The sequence below is a fragment of the Syzygium oleosum genome, unplaced genomic scaffold (genome assembly GCF_021117445.2).
Source record: "Syzygium oleosum isolate NSW1041296 unplaced genomic scaffold, Sole_v2.1 Sole_v2.05, whole genome shotgun sequence".
NCBI lineage: Eukaryota > Viridiplantae > Streptophyta > Magnoliopsida > Myrtales > Myrtaceae > Syzygium > Syzygium oleosum.
In genome coordinates, this window is record NW_026607489.1 from 7,957,523 (window position 1) to 7,978,408 (window position 20,886).

The window sequence follows — 20,886 nt, forward strand, 5'->3', positions numbered from 1 at the left end:
CTGTATAGACCACAGCTTGAGAGTTCAAGTCTACTAGTATATGACAAGTGGTTAGAAGTCCAGGTGCTCATTCTTGCAGCGATCTTCTCAACAAGGGGCTTACACTCTCTATCACTAAGGCTCCCTGAGATTAAGGGAAGACCAAGGTACCTCACAGGCAGAGAACCCCTGTAAAACCCACTTAGATACATCATATCAGCAATATTAGATTCATTACAGCCTACAAGAAATAATTCAGTTTTTTCTAGGGTTGAGTTTCAAATGAGACATAGCTTGAAACTTTTGAAACGGTGATAGAATCTCATCTAAAGACTCCTTATTTACAAAGGATCATAACATCATCTGCCAAGATTACACATTAGCTTCACCTTTGAGCAACAAAGATGATATTAATTCTACCTTGAGCTGCAGACTAGTCAATCATTCTAGAGAATGCCTTCGTGGCTATAACAAGCAAGGTGACAGAGGATCTCAACCCTTTCCCTCCTTTAAAGAATCCTTCAAACCCTCCATTAGGAGATACAGAGAAGTATGATGAAAATATGCAGACCCCAGTCCAAGAAATGAAATGAGTAGGAACCTGAATAGATTCCCACACAAACATACAAGAAATTCCAACTAACTGAATCGAGAGCCTTCATCAAGTCAGCCTTTATCATCCCTCAAGGAGAAATCCGTTGTCTGTGGTAATTCTTTACAAGTTCATGTGCTAAAAGCACATTATCTGCTATGCACATAATTGATTAGTATTAATAAATGCAGGAAGCATTTTCTTCTACCTATTAGCCAACACCTTAGTTATGCACTTGCAGGTGATGTTGGTCATCCTCGAAGCATTCTGGCCCTTTGTGACTGGAGTAATGGCAGTAGTGCTGACCCTTTGTGGCAGCTTGGATGTATTGAAGAAATCCAAGATAGCAGAGGAGAAATCACGCCCCACAATAGACCAAGCATCCTTGTAAAATTGGGCTGAAAATCCATCAGGATCAGGAGGTTTATCCCCACTCATTAGCCATAAAACATCCTTAACTTCTAGAGCTGTGTCAGGATAAGATACAGAATGTTGCTGCTCTGCAGACATCTGTAACTCTGTAAGATTAAGCAGCTCTTGTAATCCAGAGATAGGAGTAGATTTTCCCGGCAAATTCTTGTACAAATCAACAGCCACAACAACTATATTTCTATGTCTCATGACCTTAGTACCTTAGACAGCAGTCTCAGAGAATTACTGGATTTCCTCACCTTTTCAACTTTGTAAAAATAGCTAGTGTTACGATCACCTAGCTTAAGCCAAGTGATACTAGATTGCTGTCGTAGAAAAGACTCCTCATCTGCTTTAATTTTCAAAACACGAGCTCCAGCATTAAAGTCTTCAGATAGAAGCACATCATCAGGATTGCTATTAAGAATCGATTGTTGTAAGGGAGACCGATGGGTATGAGCATCTTCAACTTGGAGTGAAACCTGATCAAAATATTGCCTGTTCAAATCCTTTGAAACCTTCTTAACATTCCTTAGCTTTTCATAAAGGATTGCCATGGGATAGCTGGATTTATGCACTTCCAAGCATCCTGAATAATCTTCATAAATTCAGGATGTTTACTCCAAAAATAATAAACTTAAAAGTTTTGGAAGGGTGGTAATCATCAGGGAACATCTTAATGAGTTCAGGACAATGATCTGAGACAGTAGGATCAAGAAAATGAGCATTATAGTGAGGGAGTCGCTGAACCCAAGCCTCATTCACCAGAGCTCAATCAAGCTCTCAAGCACCAAAACTTTCAGTCCTAGGATCAGTCCAGATGAAGAAATGTGCTGTCGAAGTCAAATTCTGAATCTCTGCATATAACAAGAACTCCTTAAAACAATCCAAATCAGGAATATTAGTAAATCAGCATTACTTGCTTGGATCAAGGATAGTCTTACAGTCTCCAGCCAAGAAGCAAGGAATAGGCACACTCCTTGCCAACCCAGTGAGTTGGTTCTACAGAGCTTGCCTCTTCCCAACATGATTAACAGCATTAATGGCAGTAAATAGAAGGGATAATCATGATATTTCACCAAGCAGTGGATAAACTAATCACTGTGTTCAAGAACACTTACATGTATAGAAGGGTAATGCAAGATCCATATTCTGCCAGAGGGACAGTTCAAATAGTAGTGAAACAAGACTACCCAGCAAATCTAGAAGACACATTGTGAGAGGCATTTGCTTCTTTAACTCTAGTTTTCAAAATACATGAAGGCTGCACATTGGTTTGTCGAACAATTAATTCTTTCTCTATGCTTATGGGCTTATTAAAGCCCCTCAGGTTCCATGAGAGGATTTTCATGACAAAAAAAAAATGACTGCTGGTTTTTCCAGACAGTTTCTTCAACTCAGCATTCACATTACCTCGACCCTTCTTGCCCCCACTGAGGTTGAGTTATCGGCTTAAACATCTCTTGAGCAGATTTAGCAGCAGCTCTCATCTGCTTAAGCCTAGATGAAGAGTCCACCAAAACATCCTCCATAGAAGCCATAACAACATCACCAACTAGCTCAGGCAAATCATCAGAAGAAACATTTCCAACCTCTACATTCTCATCATTCGCAAGAGCAACGAAAACTTATTATAAATTATCATCATCACGAGTCAAGAGTCTTAGGAGAACCAACTTTCGATCACTGACAAGAACACCAACCTGCTGAGACTGAATCTTTTGAACCTGTTTAGGAACCCACCTCTTCTTCAATAAGGGACACTCAACTATTGACGCGGGTGGATGAGAATGTCGTACTCTTGGCGTACCAAATTAGATACTTATCTACTACGAAAATGCACGAGGCTGCGTATAGAAAAGACAATCAGTTATTCAGACAATATTTCATCCAAATAGTGTTTTTCTCCAGCAATATCACGTCACGTTATGCTTCTTCACATATTGCGAATACCACGTATGGATAACATAAGAATTTCCGAACCACACGGGGATGAGATGACTCGCTTGAGAACTCCAAACCCAAAATGAGATATGCGCAGAAATTTGAAATTGACATGCCATACACCATCCTCGTTATAATTTCAGACCAAACACATTGAAAAATGTTCGCAAAACGATGTGTAAATTTGTACTTTCCATATGTCGGACTTGGATATATCAAATTTTCAATAAAATTGCCCTTTTTTTCTTACTATTGACTACTTTTACATCTTTGCTATTATTGGATGAAAGTTATTTCACATTCGCGGCATCATGTGGGTTGAGATACATCTATGAATGTCTATTGTCTTGTGTCATAAATGTACCTGCCTGGCAAGCATAAGCAATGATAGTTATACAGATATGTATGGTTATAACTTATATATATACACACATACACATACACACACTAAAAGGCCAAACAATCTGTAAATATACTAGGATCTTTAAGAGAAAGGGAGAGGGAAAATACTCAAAGGTTACATCTTTACTCAATAAGATAACTTTTTGAAGTTACAATCAAGGGTAGTTATATCTGAACTCTATGTATAGGAAAGAAAAAAAATATAATCTAACAAATAAATTAGCTATTTTAATCTAATGGGAAAATTACACAAACAATCCCTGAACTTTGACCTAATACGCAATGTGGTCCCTGTACTTTTAATTTGTTTAATATTGTCCCTGAACTTTTGGTACATGTTTAATGTAGTCCCTGAACTTGAATTAATGGAAGGACTACATTGAATATTTGCATATAGTTCAAGGACTACATTGAACATGTACCAAAAAGTACAGGGACCATATTGAATAAATTAGAAGTTTAGGGACCATATTGAACATTAAGCTAAAGTTCATTGATTACATTGAACAAATTAAAAATTAAAGGATCACATTGCACATTGAACCAAAATCCAAGGACTATTTGTATCATTATCCCTATTCTAACAAATAAACTAGCACTTGATAAAAAAAACAAAAAAAAATCAAATAATAACTCTAATATCGAATGATATCTCTATCAAATCACAGAGAATTTTCTAATATCCATAAATGTACTTCCACGAAGATAAGTGCAACTTTCTTTCAAAGTCTGCAACCAAAGCACCGCTTATACTAGATAAGTGATGTGGATACATCGAATCGAATTTTAAACAATGACAATTATACCTTACATGACAAATTGAACGTAATCTATATCATCATTGGATTTGATGAGGGCATGTCTTTCTCACACAACCTTCATAAAACCGTGTGGAAAACTAACTTGCATTGCAATGAACTAAACCGCATTACCTCACGATGATCAATTTTGGCTGCTCGATGAAGGTTTGCTAGACTCCAACGCTCTTAGACATTGTTAACTGTTGATTAAATTGGGAAGTCTGAGGATTAGTAGCTTGATTTTGATAGAGAAGCAGAACCAAAGACCATCATTGAGAAGGATGAACAACGGAATGAATATAGAGACCTGAAAAGCTCGACTTTCGGTAGGCATCACTAGTACAAGGATGCCGGGCAAAAGACCAACAAGGCCGCTGGAAACGGCAACTACCCTTGACAACGACGGAGAGACCAACTACTCACAATATAGAGATGCACTCGGAGACAACCAAAGCAGATTTGCGACGCGACAAGCAAAGGATGGTGGTGCTACTCTTCAAGACGTTTGGTTGTGGCTTTTCTCAAGGATGAAAATCGGTGGACCAAAAACAAAGGACTTGGAACGATGAACGGTAATGGTGTCAATGTTAGGGTAGAAATGGAAGAAATGAGAGAGAAAATACTCGAGGGCTACCACCTTTACTCAATAACCTAACCTTTCAATTTGTTGCAATTAAGAGGTATTTATATCTAAACAACATGTATCTAAAAGGACGTAACAAGAAATTTAGCTATCATAATCTAACAAGAAACTAGCTTTCCTAAGAAATAACACAGTATGAAATAATATCCATAGGATTTAATATGTCTGGCAATATATTTTACTGGGGAATTTTCTGAAATTCATAAATGTACTTCAACAGTTCTAAAAAAAATTGGAATTTCATGTTTATAGAAAATTATGAGAGCCGTGGTGCTGTTAACTTTTTGTAAGCCTTCTCATAGCAAAGCATAGGACATTTTCACATACCTGTCCACATACTGAATTGGTCTCTCTACTAACTATAAAATCACACGTCTTATCAAACAAGACTTTGGTGGCAAAAGCAAAATCTTTGACAGCGTCTAAAACCTCTCTTGTGCACGAATGTCGATGCGGACACTTTTATATTTGCGTCCTTAAGGACCACGTTATAAAGTAAGAGATAAGATTGTTGGGGATGTTGGGAAGGAATTTGAGTTGAGATAGAACTTTATATCTCCTCAAAATCCCATCATTTGCTATTATCCAGACTCCGAATGGAATGGACGGACCCAAAAAAAAAAAAAAAAGACTCCAAATCGAATAACAAGTATCTTGTGCGATTAGTTATTTGATTCGGTCCGTCGGGTCAAGTCGACCAATCATGGGTTTGCACCTGATATTGTCCAAATCCAACATAAACAAAATGGCAGACTTTGAGGGGGTCGTTAATGTTGTCTTAGCAGTTAGCAGTACATACATAAACCAAAGTTGCTAGTATGTAACTGCTCTCGACCTTGATTTTTCTTTTTTCTGTTCTTGACCACGAACTCTCCATTATTCATAAGCAAAATAGGGTAATACAGATGCTAACCACTTGAAAGGAAACCTCCACCTAATGCAGGCACATATCTAAACTCTAAAGAAGCAACATCTTTAATTATTTTCCATTCGAACTTCCCATTTTTTTCTCCTAATGGAATTCTTGAGAAAGAAAGAGAGATGTTCTTATTTGAAGCTCTTCAGATTATTTAAGTCAGAAGACTTGGCCTTCCTAATTTAGTTTTGGGTGTTGAGCACTTTGATGATATATGCCTTCATTATAATAGGACAAAAAGTATCATACTTAAGCAAGGACATTCAAATGGACAAACAAAGAAGCTCGTACGTCGTCATGAATTTTGGCCAAAATGGTGGAAAACACTGAAAGAAATAATTTATTTTCCCCATTGCTCTAAATTAAACTGAAATGTGATATTTTTCCAGGAACAGCATGCCAAAAATAAAAGTATTACAGTATAATGTTCTCCAGCACTAAGCTGCCCTATTCCTTTCCATGCTACACAGAAAATGACTTCGAAAGACAGAGTAAGGCTCTCATCTACGTAATGTTTTCAATGAAGAAACAAAACCGTCATAATTTAGCTAGGAGCTGCAACTAATTTCAGTCATATAATCATCAAGATGTGATTCCTACACCAAGAAAATCAATGAAGGGAACATTCTTGCGCACGATGGATTCATTTCCTTCTCCTTGCCCAGAAGCCATCGTATTCGCGTTTGCCAAACTGTCACGGAGATCGCTGTCATCTTTTCCGATTATCCAAGTTGCTTCATAGTCATTTCCATGTCTCGGATACTTCAGGGTACTTGTGTAATTCGGACGGGCGAGTGCACCATAACTTGGCAAATTATTGTTCAAGGATTGATAGCTCTCACTAATGCGATTACCAAACCCAGAAGCGCCATAGTCTCTCTTTTCTCCTCGGGCGAATTCCACCATGGACGATGCTGTCGTAGCCATCGCCGCTGACACAGATGGGGCAAATTTCCAAGAAAGCAAAGAAGAATCGAAATGTCTATCTTTCTTCTTTTCCAATGCATAATTAGAGTTAGGCTCCACAACAAATGCCGATTTCCCAATACCATGCAAACCCTTGAAGTCAATGAGAGAATCTTGGTAACTCCTCTTGTAACTAGGCAATGACCTTGATTCTTCCCTTTGCTTTCTGGCCATTATGACATGCCAGTGATTCTTCACGGCGTTATCGGTTCGACCCGGAAACAGTCGAGCTATCAGTGCCCACCTGTTTCCATGAATGCGATGCGCTGCCAAAAGCCGTTCTTCTTCGTCCTCCGTGAAAGGCCTTCTGTTGATTCTCGGGTCCAGCTGATTGAACCACCTCAATCTGCAACTCTTGCCTATTTAAGACAATGAGCCATGAACCCCCCCCGTAAAGTTTAACAATTTAGTTTATTCTATACAATAAATGAACAATATATGTGCAGGGCCTTGACTTTCCAAAACAAGTACTCTTATGATCTTAACCCTTTTCTCTCAAATATCAATCAATCTGATAGCACAAAACTTCAAAACATAATTGGTAGTAATGGTACATATGCACACATTTGGAAAAAGGATGAGAAAATTTGAGATGCAGTCGATTTATTTCCGATCATTTTATCATTAAGTTTCTGATTGGTTAGTTCATATGTTCCCTTGTTCGGAGAATTTAAGATGCTCAAAAAGAATGCTGAAGTTGGTCCAAAGTGGTTATTCGACAGTAAGGAGTGAAAATGATATTATCCAATCACCAAACCTAAAAGGTATGATCTTTTCAAGAGAAAATTCATTAGATACAGAATTTGATATACCTGATCTTCCTTGAAGCTTTTCGGCTATCGCGTTCCAATTATGCGCTCCATATTGCTCAACAAGGTGCCGGAGTTTTTCATCCTCAGCAGGTCTCCAGTGTCCGCGAGTGCAAACTTTGCCCTCATCTCCAGAACCAACACCACCGCCACCGCCCAATTTGTTAGCTCCGGAATTGTCCATCGATCTATCCGTTCCGAGTAGCGCTGAATTACAAACCGCCGGAACTTCTATAGAGCCAAAGAGTGATGAAGAGAAGCCCTGAAGAAGATATGTAGGGAGAGAACAGAAGAAGAATTCTTGACCAGCGGAAAAATAAAGAAAGTGGGTTGGTTTAGGGTTGTGGATGAGAAGTCACTTTTGTTGGTTTTGCAAGACAAATCAAGCCTATGCGTTAATAACTGTAGAACCACTGACCCTTTCTTTTATGTCAGCAGCCCATGAACTAATTTTCTCTCATCTCATCTCTCTCTCTCTCTCTCTCTCTCTCTCTCTCTCTCTCTCTCTCTCTCTCTCTCTCTCTCTCTCAGACAATGGTGCTATGTTAAATCAAGAACCTAAATAGTGATTTGAGCATGAGTTTTCTAGGTCTGTTTTCTCTAAAAGAGACATTTCTCCTAGTGCGAAGACCGCTTTCCTAATTCCTTTCATTAAGATGGAGCCCTAAATTTATAGCACTTGGTGGGTTGAGATTTTTTTTCTTTTCATTGTTCCTTTTAATTACTTTCCCCACCAATAAGTGTAAATGGAGAGCCAAAACGAGGAAGTTCTCTCGAGATTTGCTTAACAATATCCACATTAACGCATATGAACTCAAATGGTTGTTGAGATTTGATTGAATATTACCTACTATTTATGTTGTTACGAAAATTTAATGGATGCCATATCTGTCCATATCTAGATATTCATTAATTCTATGCATTGTCCTTTTAGAGTGGTAGTTGATAGTCTGACGCCATGAGCACTATTTGTGTTCAATTGAGTTCTAAGTAGTTTGCCTCAGAAGAAGTAAATACAGCTCAAAGCTTACCATATCAAAAATACCCAACAAAAACCAGCTTGCCATCTTTAGCACCTCATGCTTCCAATTGCAGACCGTTCATATGGAACGCTGAATCAGAAAAGCCTGTATCAAGCACCTTTGAAGGAAACTTTGATGAGTCCTTAGTTGTCACCTGCATATACTAAGATAGATGTTGCTAGTGGATTATCATGGTATGCTAATTAAAGGTGATGATAACTCTCTCTCTCTCTCTCTCTCTCTCTCTCTCTCTCTCTCTCTCTCTCTCTCTCTCTCTCTCTCTCTCTGATGGAAACGATTCTATATCTTGCCATGTTTATGCTATGCTTCTTAAGGTATTTGCTTTGGCCTGTGGTCATGCATGATACTTTCTTGAATTGCCAAGTTAAGATAGTTTTTTAGGGCAGCATAATAATCTTCTGTTGCTAGAATTGTCGAGTGAGAGTTTTATCCTTAAAGGATGATGCATTTTCTCTTTGTATATCAGGCAATTTAAGTGTTTAAAGTTGAAGATGACTTTGATGAACGCTTTATAATGCCAAATCGCCTCTTATTGTGTCATTATTTGCACTTCTGGTTGTTTATATTGATGGAAAATCCGTGAATAATGAAAATAAGGAAAAATGCTCTCTACCAGTCAAGCCCATGGAGGCCTCCAAGACCATGGTTATTTAGGTGGTGTTTGGTTTTCTTCTTTAAAAAATGGATTTAACGATATTTTTAAAAATTTGGAATGATTACTTTTGTGTTATCTGGAATTAGGGTTTGAATGGTTATATATGCTTGTTAATTGATAAAGCGATGGATTATTTCAATTAATTTCTGTTTTTCCTTCCTTAGAAACAATAAACATATCTGACGGCTTTTCGATCTTACATTTATTTTTCGTTAAGATGTCATTTTGTGTGCTCCCGAAAACGTAATTGTTTCGGAGAAAATTTTTCCAATTGGACATTGAATCTACGAAATATTGGTCAATTGTCCTATTCTCCCTAAAATGCTGTTCCTCTTGCTTTGTTATATTTATCTAAATCTTTTGAACTGGAAAATGACCTTTGCACGAAATCTGATCGTTTAGAACTGTGGTTGACGTTGTGATACCACTATCAATTTACTTAAAAAAGTAAAACTAAACTAGATGAGAGCATTATTTATATATTCAAACGCATCTTATTAATTGAACCCCGTGCGGTTCATTTAGTAGTTGAGGAACGGAAATGGGTACATATACTAAAGACATGGCACAAGTTTGATTCCCTCTACCATCAAGTGAAACTATCTCATATTTTGGTCACTTTATCCATGTTTTGGTTTGCATCTTCGAATATTCATAGTGAGCAGAATTTATCTATCGAAAATTGTAGATTTTCTCGTTGTGAAATAGAGGGTTAAGTACATATTTAATTCTTTGAATTTCAGAGTTTGTTCAATTTGGCTTTATAACTTTAAATTTGTTCAATCAAGTCGTTTAACTTTTATAATTTGTATGATTTAGTCCTCTAAGTTTCATTTTGTGCAATCAAATCCTTTTTTTTTCTATTTGTGCAAATAAATCCTTCAGTCAGCCATTCTAACTAAACTTTTAATTAGTTAATGACATGGCACTACATATGTGATAGAAAGTAACACGTGATGCTAACTTGGCACCAAGGGAGCAGAAAAAGCCCCAAACAATTATTGTTAGGAAAAAGAAAGACTATGTCCGCTTTAGTTGTTTATATATTAACCTAACCGTTGTTTAAGCAACTCCATTCTTTCTGTTGAAAGGTATATATATATAGGGAAAATATCAAAACATACTTGAATTTTCCCCCCCAATACAAAAAACACACCTCTACTTTTAAGGGCATGGTTGTGACTGTGAGAAAGGTGATGGCATGTTCGAAAAATAAATGGCACAATTATAAATGGAAGGACAATTTCACTAAATCGAGGGTGTCGATACGTACCGTAAAAAATAGAGATACGTAAGCGGCTTTGAAAGAGATACGTAAGCGGCGTATAGATGAAAGTTTAGGTACGTTTTTTTGGCATTTTCTATGCAATGGAAACTTGATTTCAATGGGTTGAAAACGTGACATTACTTCCTCCACCCGTGATGACTATAGTTTTGTTTTTTTTTCTATTTTCGAGTTTGAATCTATTGTAGCACGTTTGGCAAGTTCTTCTTTGACTCAAAGGTGATGAGACAAAGTAAACAATTCACACCTACTCGATTTTGGCCCAAAAACATAAAATTTGACCCGGTTTATATTCTTGATATTACCAATTCACCCACAAGTCACCTCAGTTTTTTCAACCACCCATTTTTCTCAAATTAACTAGCTACTAAAAGAATAAATAATCGGTACTTGAGCAGACAAATACTATTACCTTTTCCCAGAATTATATGTTTCGGTAGTCAAAAGATGTTTGAAATAAACTGCTCTTAACGAATGTTTGGAAAGTGGCATAAAAGATTATCAGCAGTTTCTCTAATTAGTTCGAGACTCCACTTGCTTATATTGACATTTTGCATACCAAATATAACAAATAACCTACTTTTCCATGAGAGAAACCCCAATGGCTTCTCATATGATAATTTCGAAAGTACATAAATGACTTGAAAAATAGTGACTCGACATTAGATGAGTATGATATTAAATGCGTTAATTTTCCTGTATCATATAAGATATCTACAAGAAAAATCGCCATAACCTTTAATTGAGCTGGTCACGCCAATAAATACCAGTTTATGTAAGTTAAGCTCGAGCGCGATTCATTTTAAGTCCGAATATAATATGAATCCGCGGATTATAATATCTACAAAGGTACAAATAACATCTTGAGTTAAACAAATAGGGTACATTAGGGGCAGCTTCTTATGTTATGGGCCTGATTAGGTTAGCTCTAAGCCCAAGTGCAAAACTACTGTTGTTAAACGTGCGCAGCCCAACAGCCCATCACGTAAGCTTAGAAGAAGCTAGCCTAATTTAAAATGTAGATCCAATTTAGTTGGAAAAATTATCCAAAAAGTTCTCAACATATTATACGGCGGCCAATTTAATCTTACACTTTTCAATTTTATAAACCTTTTGATGATTTGTCAATATAGTTTTTCCGACCAATTTTGGCCAAAATCATTTGCACGAATCGCTGACATGGAGGTCATGCCAGCGATTTCCGATCAAAACTGACCGAAACAGTTACATTGGCAAATCATCAAAAAGCTTATGACTAAATCGACAAAATCAAAAAGTTCATGATTGAATTAGCCAAGTATAAATAGGTTTATCCCGCAGATTCAACATACGTTCAAACCGTTTCTCATGATTAATTCCACCTAGGGTCACTAGAAAATTTGTTTTCCTAGTATTATGGACAATGACTTGGAACTGAAAGCAACCGAAAGATCAAATTTCTCCTTCCCATGCTTCTTCTATCTTTTTAATTTATCGATTTTTCGTATGCTATTGATGGAGTGCTCCGGTCCGAAAGGTCCAAACTTTGGATAAGATAAGGTAAGAATGACTAAGACATGAATGATTAGAAATGAGAAAACGAGAGCGGAAATGATTTTACCCTAAATTCCACTTGTCGCAAACCCCATTATTCTTGAAAATATAATTTCTTTTTGGTTCTCTTTTCGTTGATGATCATGACATCCTTCGATTCCATTCACACTAGGGGTTAGAGATTTCTTCTTTCGTTGAGCAATCCGCTAACTTGGTTTGGTTTAGTCCTTTTAAAATGCATGTGCCCGGGTTTAGGCAAAAACAAGTTCATCGCTCATAGATTTCGGATCTGGAGGAAAGATGAGTCTAATTGAACATACTGGCGGCCTCAAACTTGAGGTCTCATATGGTGCTCTTCGTGGACGAAGGGTATCGAACTTCTGCCGTGTCGACTCAACAAGTGGTATCAAAGCCGATAGTTAATTAATGGGTCACTCCCAAGATGGAGATTTAAAATAAGATTAATTGGTGGGGCGAAAGGATACTTGAATTAAAAGGAGGCAGGCCCCTAACACAAGACGCTCACATGCGAGGGGGGGATTTTTAAATGCGCACTTGTGAGGATATTAGACCAAAGAAGTCCTTGATCAAGAACGTGGTGTAATACGGAGTGATTAATGCTACTCAAATCGACGCATAACATATTAGCTAAAACTTTCGATTGAAAATGGATCCAACCAAATATGTTGCAGGCTAGTTTTGTGCTCGTCCTCGGTAATCTCCCCAGTGAGAGGACATTGTGCAAGAGGCCTCTCCAAAATCACTTGGCGCGACATCAGCCGTTCAAGGGACTTCTTAAAAGCTTAGTAAAATCCATGTACGTCAATTGCTAAGACAAACTTGGATCAACACATTGTGTCCTAGTAGGATAGGTGCAAGGGCACGCAACCAAATTCTCTCATAGTGATCAGCGAGAAATCCTCGTGATCCATGACAGCAATTGGCACCGGTGGTTCAAGACAGAAGGAGGGATGATTAAAATACAGTGCTGATGATGTATGCAGCTGCTTATTCCAATGGCTGGAGATGCCCGTGAAGATTAGAATAATGCACGATTGATAGAAGACATCATACCAGTCGAAGTACTCAGGATTAAGTTAAAAGCTTCATGTTATTTGTTATCTGAGTGTGTTTGTTTTAGGGAAAACTTCAATGATTATCGGAAAATCATTTTTTGGGAAAATGTATTCTCCTCTTTAGTTTAGGGAATCCATTTCCCTAATTAAAGCATGTATAATTTTTTAATCATAAATGGTTCTCCGTTGACCGATTATTTTCAGTAAATCAAATGCGTGAAAGTCTAGAAATTTAATTTGTAAAAAATTCTTTCACTCAAACAAACATAAGGGAAACAATTTCTAGTTCCAACTTTCCGATATTTGAATGACGAAAAGCTAATCGATTTACGGAAATCATTTTTCATATATCGAAAATAACAAACTTAGATTGGGAGAAAATGACTTTCTATTCCGGTAAGAAGGAAGTCACTTTCCCCGAAACCAATAAACAAATGAAAAATAAGCATTTTTCCTTGAAAACGATTTCATTTTTTCTCCATAGAAACGTTCTCCCTTTTTCAAGTCAGGGAATTCATATTCCTAATTTTACGCATGCACCTTTTTTTTACTGTAAATGATTTTCCGTCAAACGATTATTTTCACCTTACCAAACGCGTGAGAATACAAGCTAATTCATGGAAACTTTTCCGTGCTCGAGTCACGTGTCTTTACACACCGAGTGAGATCCAATACCCTTCTAAGCTATTATTCCTTACTTTAAGCATACATATTTTCTTTGATTGTAAATGATTTTCGGTCGACCGATCATTTTCACCATACTAAACGCGTGAGATTACAGAAAAGCTAATGGGCGGAAACTTTTCCGCGTTCGAGTCACCCGTATTCGCACATCGAGTGAGATCCAATACCCTTCCTTAGGCTGTCTATGTCCTAGGATACCATTACGAAGTCCATCATGACTTCGTCTTCGAATTGAATGATTCCATCATGTGTTAGTGGCGGGGGGGACTACGAAATTTACAGCCACATCCACTACCCATTCGGGCTGATCTACATTGCACTTGGTTTTCCACCATCCAACTTCGATGCCATCTTCCACCATCACCGTACAATCGTCCCACGAGATGCCCCACCAGCCCAGTATTCGTACAGTCCCAACCTTGGTCAGCAGACTCGCCACCACCACCACTACTTTGAATACCCAATGCTTTTTTGGAGCCTTCTACGATGGAGCTTTAAAGGTCAAAAGGCGAATGTTAGGAACATAGCATGATCACCAGGGGCAGGCCCACTCGCTGCTTTTCTTGCTGCGAAAGCGTGTCAAGATAGTCAGACAAGTTTGGTGCGAACTTTCAAGATTTTTAAAGAGAGAGAGAGAGAGAGAGAGAGGCAGAGATACCAAGAAAAGCAAAGCCAACTCGCAGATGGGAAGGTTCTGTTGAATGAAAAATATCCGGGGGTGAGTCTCTTGAAAACATGCTTGCTCAAATTTCCAGAAAGTTTGATCTTTTTTTTGGAATATTTATTAAGTTCAGATTGGCGATTTGCTTAAGCTCGAATCCCCTCAACCAATTTCTCTCTCTCTCTCTCTCTAAGCTTATCTGGGTTTTGAAAGCTGGACAATTTAATTATTAATAAGTGAGTTGTCAACTATCTTGATTCTTTATTTTCCTTTTGTTTATGTGTGCTATCTTGATTCTTTATGTTCGTTTGCTATATGTGCTTTCTTCTTTGTCAACCTGCCTGATCCCACAGGCTTCTTGTATAATTTCTTCTTCATGAGGAGACAAGGTAAAGAAGCAATTTGCTTCCTTTTGCTCCGCGTTGCCAGTGGTCAAAAACCCATGTTTTCCTCTCTCTCTCTTTCTCTCTCTCTCTCTCTCTCTCTCTCTCTCTCTCTCTCTCTGAAAGCCATGCTCATCTCTTAGACAGGTTTCAGCTGGGAATTGCAGAGTTTGGAGTGTAGTGATCTTGTGGACTTGTTTCTCTGCTCAGGTACTACATGTTTCCTTCTCAAATCTGTAGTTTCTCTGAATCCCGTGACAAGATAAACGTAGATCTCTTTTTGGGTTTCTTGATTTGTCCCCAAATTACTTGTTGGTTGGCATAATCACTCTCTTGTTTCAATTGCCCTGCACAGATTATTTAACTCAGGCATCTGTTTCATGTTTATTTCCCTTTGACTTTCTCTTGTAGTAGACAGATGAAAGCTCTAACTTCCTTGAATTTTCACAATCAACCAATTAGGAACTAGCCCTACTATGTTGATGCTGTTCTTTGTTGGATGCTATATCTTTATCTCCTCACTTCTTGATCTGATTAGTTGTTAATGAGGCCAGAGGACTTAGGTCGAGTGGGGTAGTTAGGTTGCAGCACTACGCTCTTTGGGGTAAAAGAACTTTGAACCTGGATGTTCTGCAAAAGTTTAGCTGTCGTTCTTTCTTGTAACATGAATCATGATTGCTTTCTCATAAACTCTTAGAGGTTGAATCTGCATCCCTTACTTTTGAGCTTTCTGGAGCTCGTGTGCGTGGGCGTGTTGTGCTAAAGATGTGATTGAGTCTGACAACAGTTGAATGCCATGTTTGACATATGCAGAACGTAGGGGAGATTTGAAGGAGACAGAAACAGTGACACCTTATAAATTTGGCTGACATTAATCCTCGGGATCAGTTTCAACCACAGAGATACTTGTATTGAAGGGACAGATTCATGTCTTTAATTAGGTCCGCAGAGTTATCCGCTACTCCCTATGCAAGTTCGGAAATGTTAGGCTCCAAAAAGCACCAGATGATGTATGTTTCCGAATCCTACAGTGGAGAGGATTATGACCCTAAGTATTTCATCGACTCTCCATCTGAAGATACGATTAACCCATCCAGCTATGGTGTTTCAAGAAATTTATATCACACCCGGGGATCCTCCATTAATACTGAAAACCCATTTAGCACTTCGGAATCAGAACTCATGGATGGTCAAAGTCTGGATTGTGTAGAATGCGATGAAGATAAAATGAGGTTGAAGCTTCAAGAGCTTGAAAGGGCACTGCTCGATGATGGTGGTGATGAAGAGGAGGATGACATGTATGTTGATGGTCAATGGGTTGACCAAGTTCAGATCACTTCACATGACTCCCCCAAAGCATCCTCGTCGTCTGATTCCAACCTCAGCAGCATTAGCACCAACAGAGAAGTATCACAGCCGCCATCACGCACCCCGAAACAGTTGCTTTTTGATTGTGCTACTGCAATTTCTGAAGGAAACGTCAGAGAAGCGTCCATTATCATAGATAAGGTGCGACAGATTGTTTCCATTCAAGGGGACCCACCTCAGAGAATCGCGGCCTACATGGTGGAAGGGCTCGCTGCTCGGATGGGTGCTTCTGGAAAATTTCTTTACAAAGCCTTAAAATGCAAAGAGCCCCCATCTTCTGACCGGCTTGCAGCTATGCAAATTTTGTTTGAAGTTTGTCCGTGTTTTAGATTTGGGTTCATGGCAGCAAATGGAGCGATTATAGAAGCATTTAAGGGTGAAAAAAGGGTTCATATAGTTGACTTTGACATAAACCAAGGGAGTCAATACATCACTCTCATACAGACACTTGCAACTCTACCAGGTCAACCGCCTCACCTGAGGTTGACAGGGGTGGATGATCCGGAGTCGGTCCAGCGCCCTGTTGGGGGCTTGAAACATATTGGCCAAAGGCTTGTAAAATTGGCAGAAGCCCTTAACGTACCATTTAAGTTCAGAGCAGTAGCTTCAAGGACGCCTCTCGTCACCCCGGCCATGCTAGACCCACAACCCAGAGAAGCACTAGTTGTGAACTTTGCTTTTCAGCTCCACCACATGCCCGATGAGAGTGTTTCCACTATCAATGAGCGGGACCAGCTTCTCCGCATGGTTAAGAGCTTAAATCCAAAGCTCATAACTGTTGTTGAGCAAAATATGAACACAAACACTGCTCCCTTCTTAGCGAGATTCGGGGAGGCCTATAGTTACTACTCTGCAGTCTTTGATTCTCTTGATGCCACTTTGCCTAGGGAGAGCCAGGACAGGATAAATGTGGAACGCCAGTGTTTAGCGCGTGATATTATTAACATCGTGGCATGCGAGGGCGAGGAGAGGATAGAGAGATATGAAGTTGCAGGGAAGTGGAGAGCGAGAATGATGATGGCTGGATTTACTTCATGTCCAATGAGCGAAAGCGTCACGGAATCTATCATCAACCTCATTAGGCAGTATTCCGAGAGGTATAAGATAAAAGATGATATGGGTGCACTTCATTTTGGATGGGAAGATAAGAGCTTGATCGTTGCTTCAGCATGGAGGTGAAATAATCTTTATTCATCTAACTACTGATAGATTAGGAACCCAAGTGGCTGGATGATAAATATTTATGCTTACGTGTAATGTAACTTTCCACTTCTTTGTTTCGGGATCCGATGCACCTGATACGTGAATTTATTTGATTAAATCTGTCTTGTAATACGTTTTCTGACTAAAACTTGAAAGGCGATTTAGTATGCGAAGCTCCTTATTTCGGCATGTCTTCAACTTTGCTTCTCGCTCATTTCTAAGTTTAGTTGTGTAATCGCAATCTTTTGCTACAGGATATCTGGAACCATTGGCTTGTTTATTTATTTTTGTCCAGATACTAACCTTCGCTTATGGACAGACCACACACATGTTATGCACACTAAAGCCTTGGCATTGTTGTTAAATTATATACTTCCTGCTCCTTATGGAGACAATGACCATGGTGCGGATGGTTTGAAATTCTGTATTGGGACGAGGATTTAGGCCCATCACCATGTCATGTAGAATGAGTGTATGTCCTGAACTTGGTATCAGCACTTGTCATCAGTTCAGTCCGTGTGAAAATAACAAGTTCTCTGATATGGTCTATTTAAGTGGATTCAATCTCTTCCTACGCCGGCAGGTCCAGTATCCTCCAAAAATGCATGGATTGGTTTGAGTTGTGATTTCACGTATTTTATTCCGTTATTTCTTGGCACATCAAACTTCAAATAAGAGAGAGTCGTCGGAGCAATTAATTATAGCCAGACCAAACAAAACAGGTACAGAAGGATCTTTGCCGAGAAGAGAATGCAACCTTCAATTAGTGTTTGAAAAAGAGGAATAGTAGGATCTTTGCCTCGTTGATGTTACATGCGCTGTTGCAATTGATTTCCCATCGTACCTTGTACATGGACAAAGATATGCTTGATGACTTGCCTTGTTTTATCTCATGCATAAGAAACTTTCAAGGTAACTGGTGCATATTTGATGTTTCTTTAAAGCTGAGATTTGCTAGTTTGATCCGATTTCGGTGTGCATTAAAAGCTAAAATGAATCAAGCAAGAATAATTTGGATTTATCCATCGCCAATTCCGCAAACTTAATCAATTTTTTTACAAACCAAGAGGACAAGCAAAGCTTTAAGGAGAGTGATCTAGTCTTTTTCAGGTGATTCCGCACCAATTCATTCCCAGAGCACTGAACAGTTTTTGGATGTGGCGATCTGCAGGGATGCAAATAAGAGCTGTACAAATCACTTTCTACTGGATAATAATGCTCAACTTAATGATGATACGTTACAGCAAATTGCAAAAGATGAATGATGCTTTGTACCTATCATAGTATGTTGAAAACAGAGCAGAGAAGACAGAGTTCACCTGTTGAGTGAAACATGCATAGATGTACCCCTTTAAAGAAATCTTCCCTCTTTTTGAAGCTCTATTGGGACAACCGGCAGGTAATGGTTGGTAATCACGTCGATACTCGAGTTTTTGATGCTTAGTAAAGAGATTGCAGACACGGCGTGATAGTGGTACAATCACTTCATCTGAGAAGACCTACAGAAAACAGAACCGCAGTACTGCATTCGTGTTCATCATAATCTTAAAAACCATACTACAATGACTGATTGCACAAATTGTTTAACTGAGGACCACATGCCCCAAATCAGCTATAAGATCAAAATGAGCCCCTTCACATTCATATTGCCATTTCATGAGGACAATAGTTTTGGATGAGGGCTTAAATCTACAATAATTGCCCTGCTCAAGCATTATCGCTATTTTCTCTGTTCTCTCTTTTCTGCTGTACAAGAGAGATCACGTTGTTATGGACATGCTAGGCAAAACTCCGTCAGATGCTTTACCTGCACACACGAGAGAATTCAGGTCTAGCAAGGATAAGATAATCAACGGCGAATGTTGGGAGTAAACCTTTGACTTAGCAAGTCTAAGGCCACGTCCTTCGTCAAGTTTTACATCTCTCACACTAGCTGTCCAATTTATGAACGGAGGTCTTCCACATAAACCCTTATCACTTGCTGTTCCATTCCATTAGTTGTGAAGTAACGAGAGACTTGTGCGATGAAATTCTGCATCGTGGGTACACCTGAGGTGGTGAATTGAATTGGGAAGGCGAGAGCGACCATGGCACAATTGGCAATGGACCCACAGAGTTGGCTACGGGTGTACAAGGACATTCTCAGTATTGGTGGCGTTTGTTGATATTGAGCTGAACAACATATTGCTTACAAAGCTTGCCTGTTTCGGAATGCATGAGATTTGAGGAAGCCACATTACTCGAACAACAACATTCGACAGCATTTTGTCGTTTTGTTGTGGCTGGAAAATAAACCCGAGAATCGGTTTAAATAGCTCATGAGGGGACAGACTATCAAGTCATGTAAAAACGTGAGAAGGCCATGCCCTCCTGTCAGGTAATGATTGAAACCATCAAGAGCATGAACCAACCAGCAGTCGCAAGAAAATAATGTTGGAATTTCCAGGAACGATTCTGGTGTGCATAAAAAAGTCTGTGTTCGAGTAAAATTCATTTGACCAAGGCGTAATATACGGTATGACTTAGGATATTATTGGTAGGGTCCTGATCTATTGAAATGGATTAAGTTCAGGTCATTTATTTGCAGCAAAAGTACGCAATTCTCATTGTTCAAACTGACGCACTAAGAAACTGAGTAGGACTTTTGGTAATTGTTTAGAAACTTATCAGAAGGGATTCATGATTTTCTGTTCAGCAAAGAATGATTGCAATTGCATTATTTCATTGCTTCAATATTTCTGGGCATGATGGATTAGTTACTTTGGTTATGTTGCATTTGGTATTGGCGACAATTCAGTGGAATAACTAAATTTGTCATTGTCGGGCTTCAAGTTTCGGTATCGGCCACTATTCCAACCAACGACTTGGTCGGTACTTCATACAACTTCAAATTCTTCAAATTGTGGTTTTGAAACTCAACCCTGATATGCAATATAGCAACCAAGCTGTTGAAGATAGGTCGGGTGCAAACTAAAAGGAAAACATCGCTGTGAAGCAGAATGAAATTTGAAAAGCTGCAAGCATGGAATGGTAAAAACAAAGGCTCGAGGGTAAGGAAAGAGTACCATAGGCTCAGTGAAAGATGCATCGAGTCTAAATTATACATTCTAATTTACATCTCGATTAGATGAATCATATGTTACCTAATTGACATATTCCACATCCTATCTGACATGTTCATAAAGAAGCGAAGGTAAAAATAAGTTCAGTGTCATTGTCGTGCCTTGCTTTAAAACCAAGTCGAAAGAGAGTCCCAACAATATCACACTAACAACAATATCACACTAAACATGTCGATAAAACAAAAGCAGTACATTTCCCTCAACATTGGCATGACATTGCCATACGATCAGGACCAATAGAAAGAAGAGGTTCACTTGTCAAGTTGCCAATTTCGCAAGTTGATATTATCACAATGGGCCCGACCGTCTGAATGCGGAAGTTTTCGAGAATCAAGACTCCCAACTTAAGAACGCATCAAATTGGTGCGTCACATATTAGCTCAGATGGCATTTGAAATTGTGTTCGCCCAA

General features: G+C 38.8%; 2 protein-coding genes across 4 annotated transcripts; one reads left to right on the top strand and one right to left on the bottom strand.

Annotated features, from left to right (window-relative positions):
- Positions 1-6,014: 6,014 nt before the first annotated feature.
- On the bottom strand, positions 6,015-7,936 carry LOC115692200 (transcription factor CSA-like). The gene is made up of 2 exons (XM_030618977.2): positions 7,466-7,936; positions 6,015-7,012 (listed from the first exon to the last, which is right to left on the bottom strand). The coding sequence occupies exons 1-2, from the start codon at positions 7,644-7,646 to the stop codon at positions 6,270-6,272; spliced, it is 924 nt and encodes a 307-aa protein (XP_030474837.2). The 5' UTR covers positions 7,647-7,936; the 3' UTR covers positions 6,015-6,269.
- A 6,306-nt stretch (positions 7,937-14,242) lies between these two features.
- Positions 14,243-17,542, top strand: LOC115692194 (scarecrow-like protein 1). Of its 3 annotated transcripts, none has more exons than XM_056311541.1 (3): positions 14,243-14,456; positions 14,926-15,001; positions 15,603-17,542. In XM_056311541.1, exon 3 carries the CDS (start codon positions 15,710-15,712, stop codon positions 17,327-17,329), a length of 1,620 nt encoding a protein of 539 aa, XP_056167516.1. In that variant the 5' UTR covers positions 14,243-14,456; positions 14,926-15,001; positions 15,603-15,709; the 3' UTR covers positions 17,330-17,542. The 3 variants fall into 3 exon arrangements, with proteins under 3 accessions (XP_056167516.1, XP_056167517.1, XP_056167518.1); XM_056311542.1 differs by having other exon boundaries at positions 14,930-15,001; XM_056311543.1 differs by lacking the exon at positions 14,243-14,456 and adding an exon at positions 14,575-14,635.
- The last annotated feature ends 3,344 nt before the right edge of the window (positions 17,543-20,886 follow it).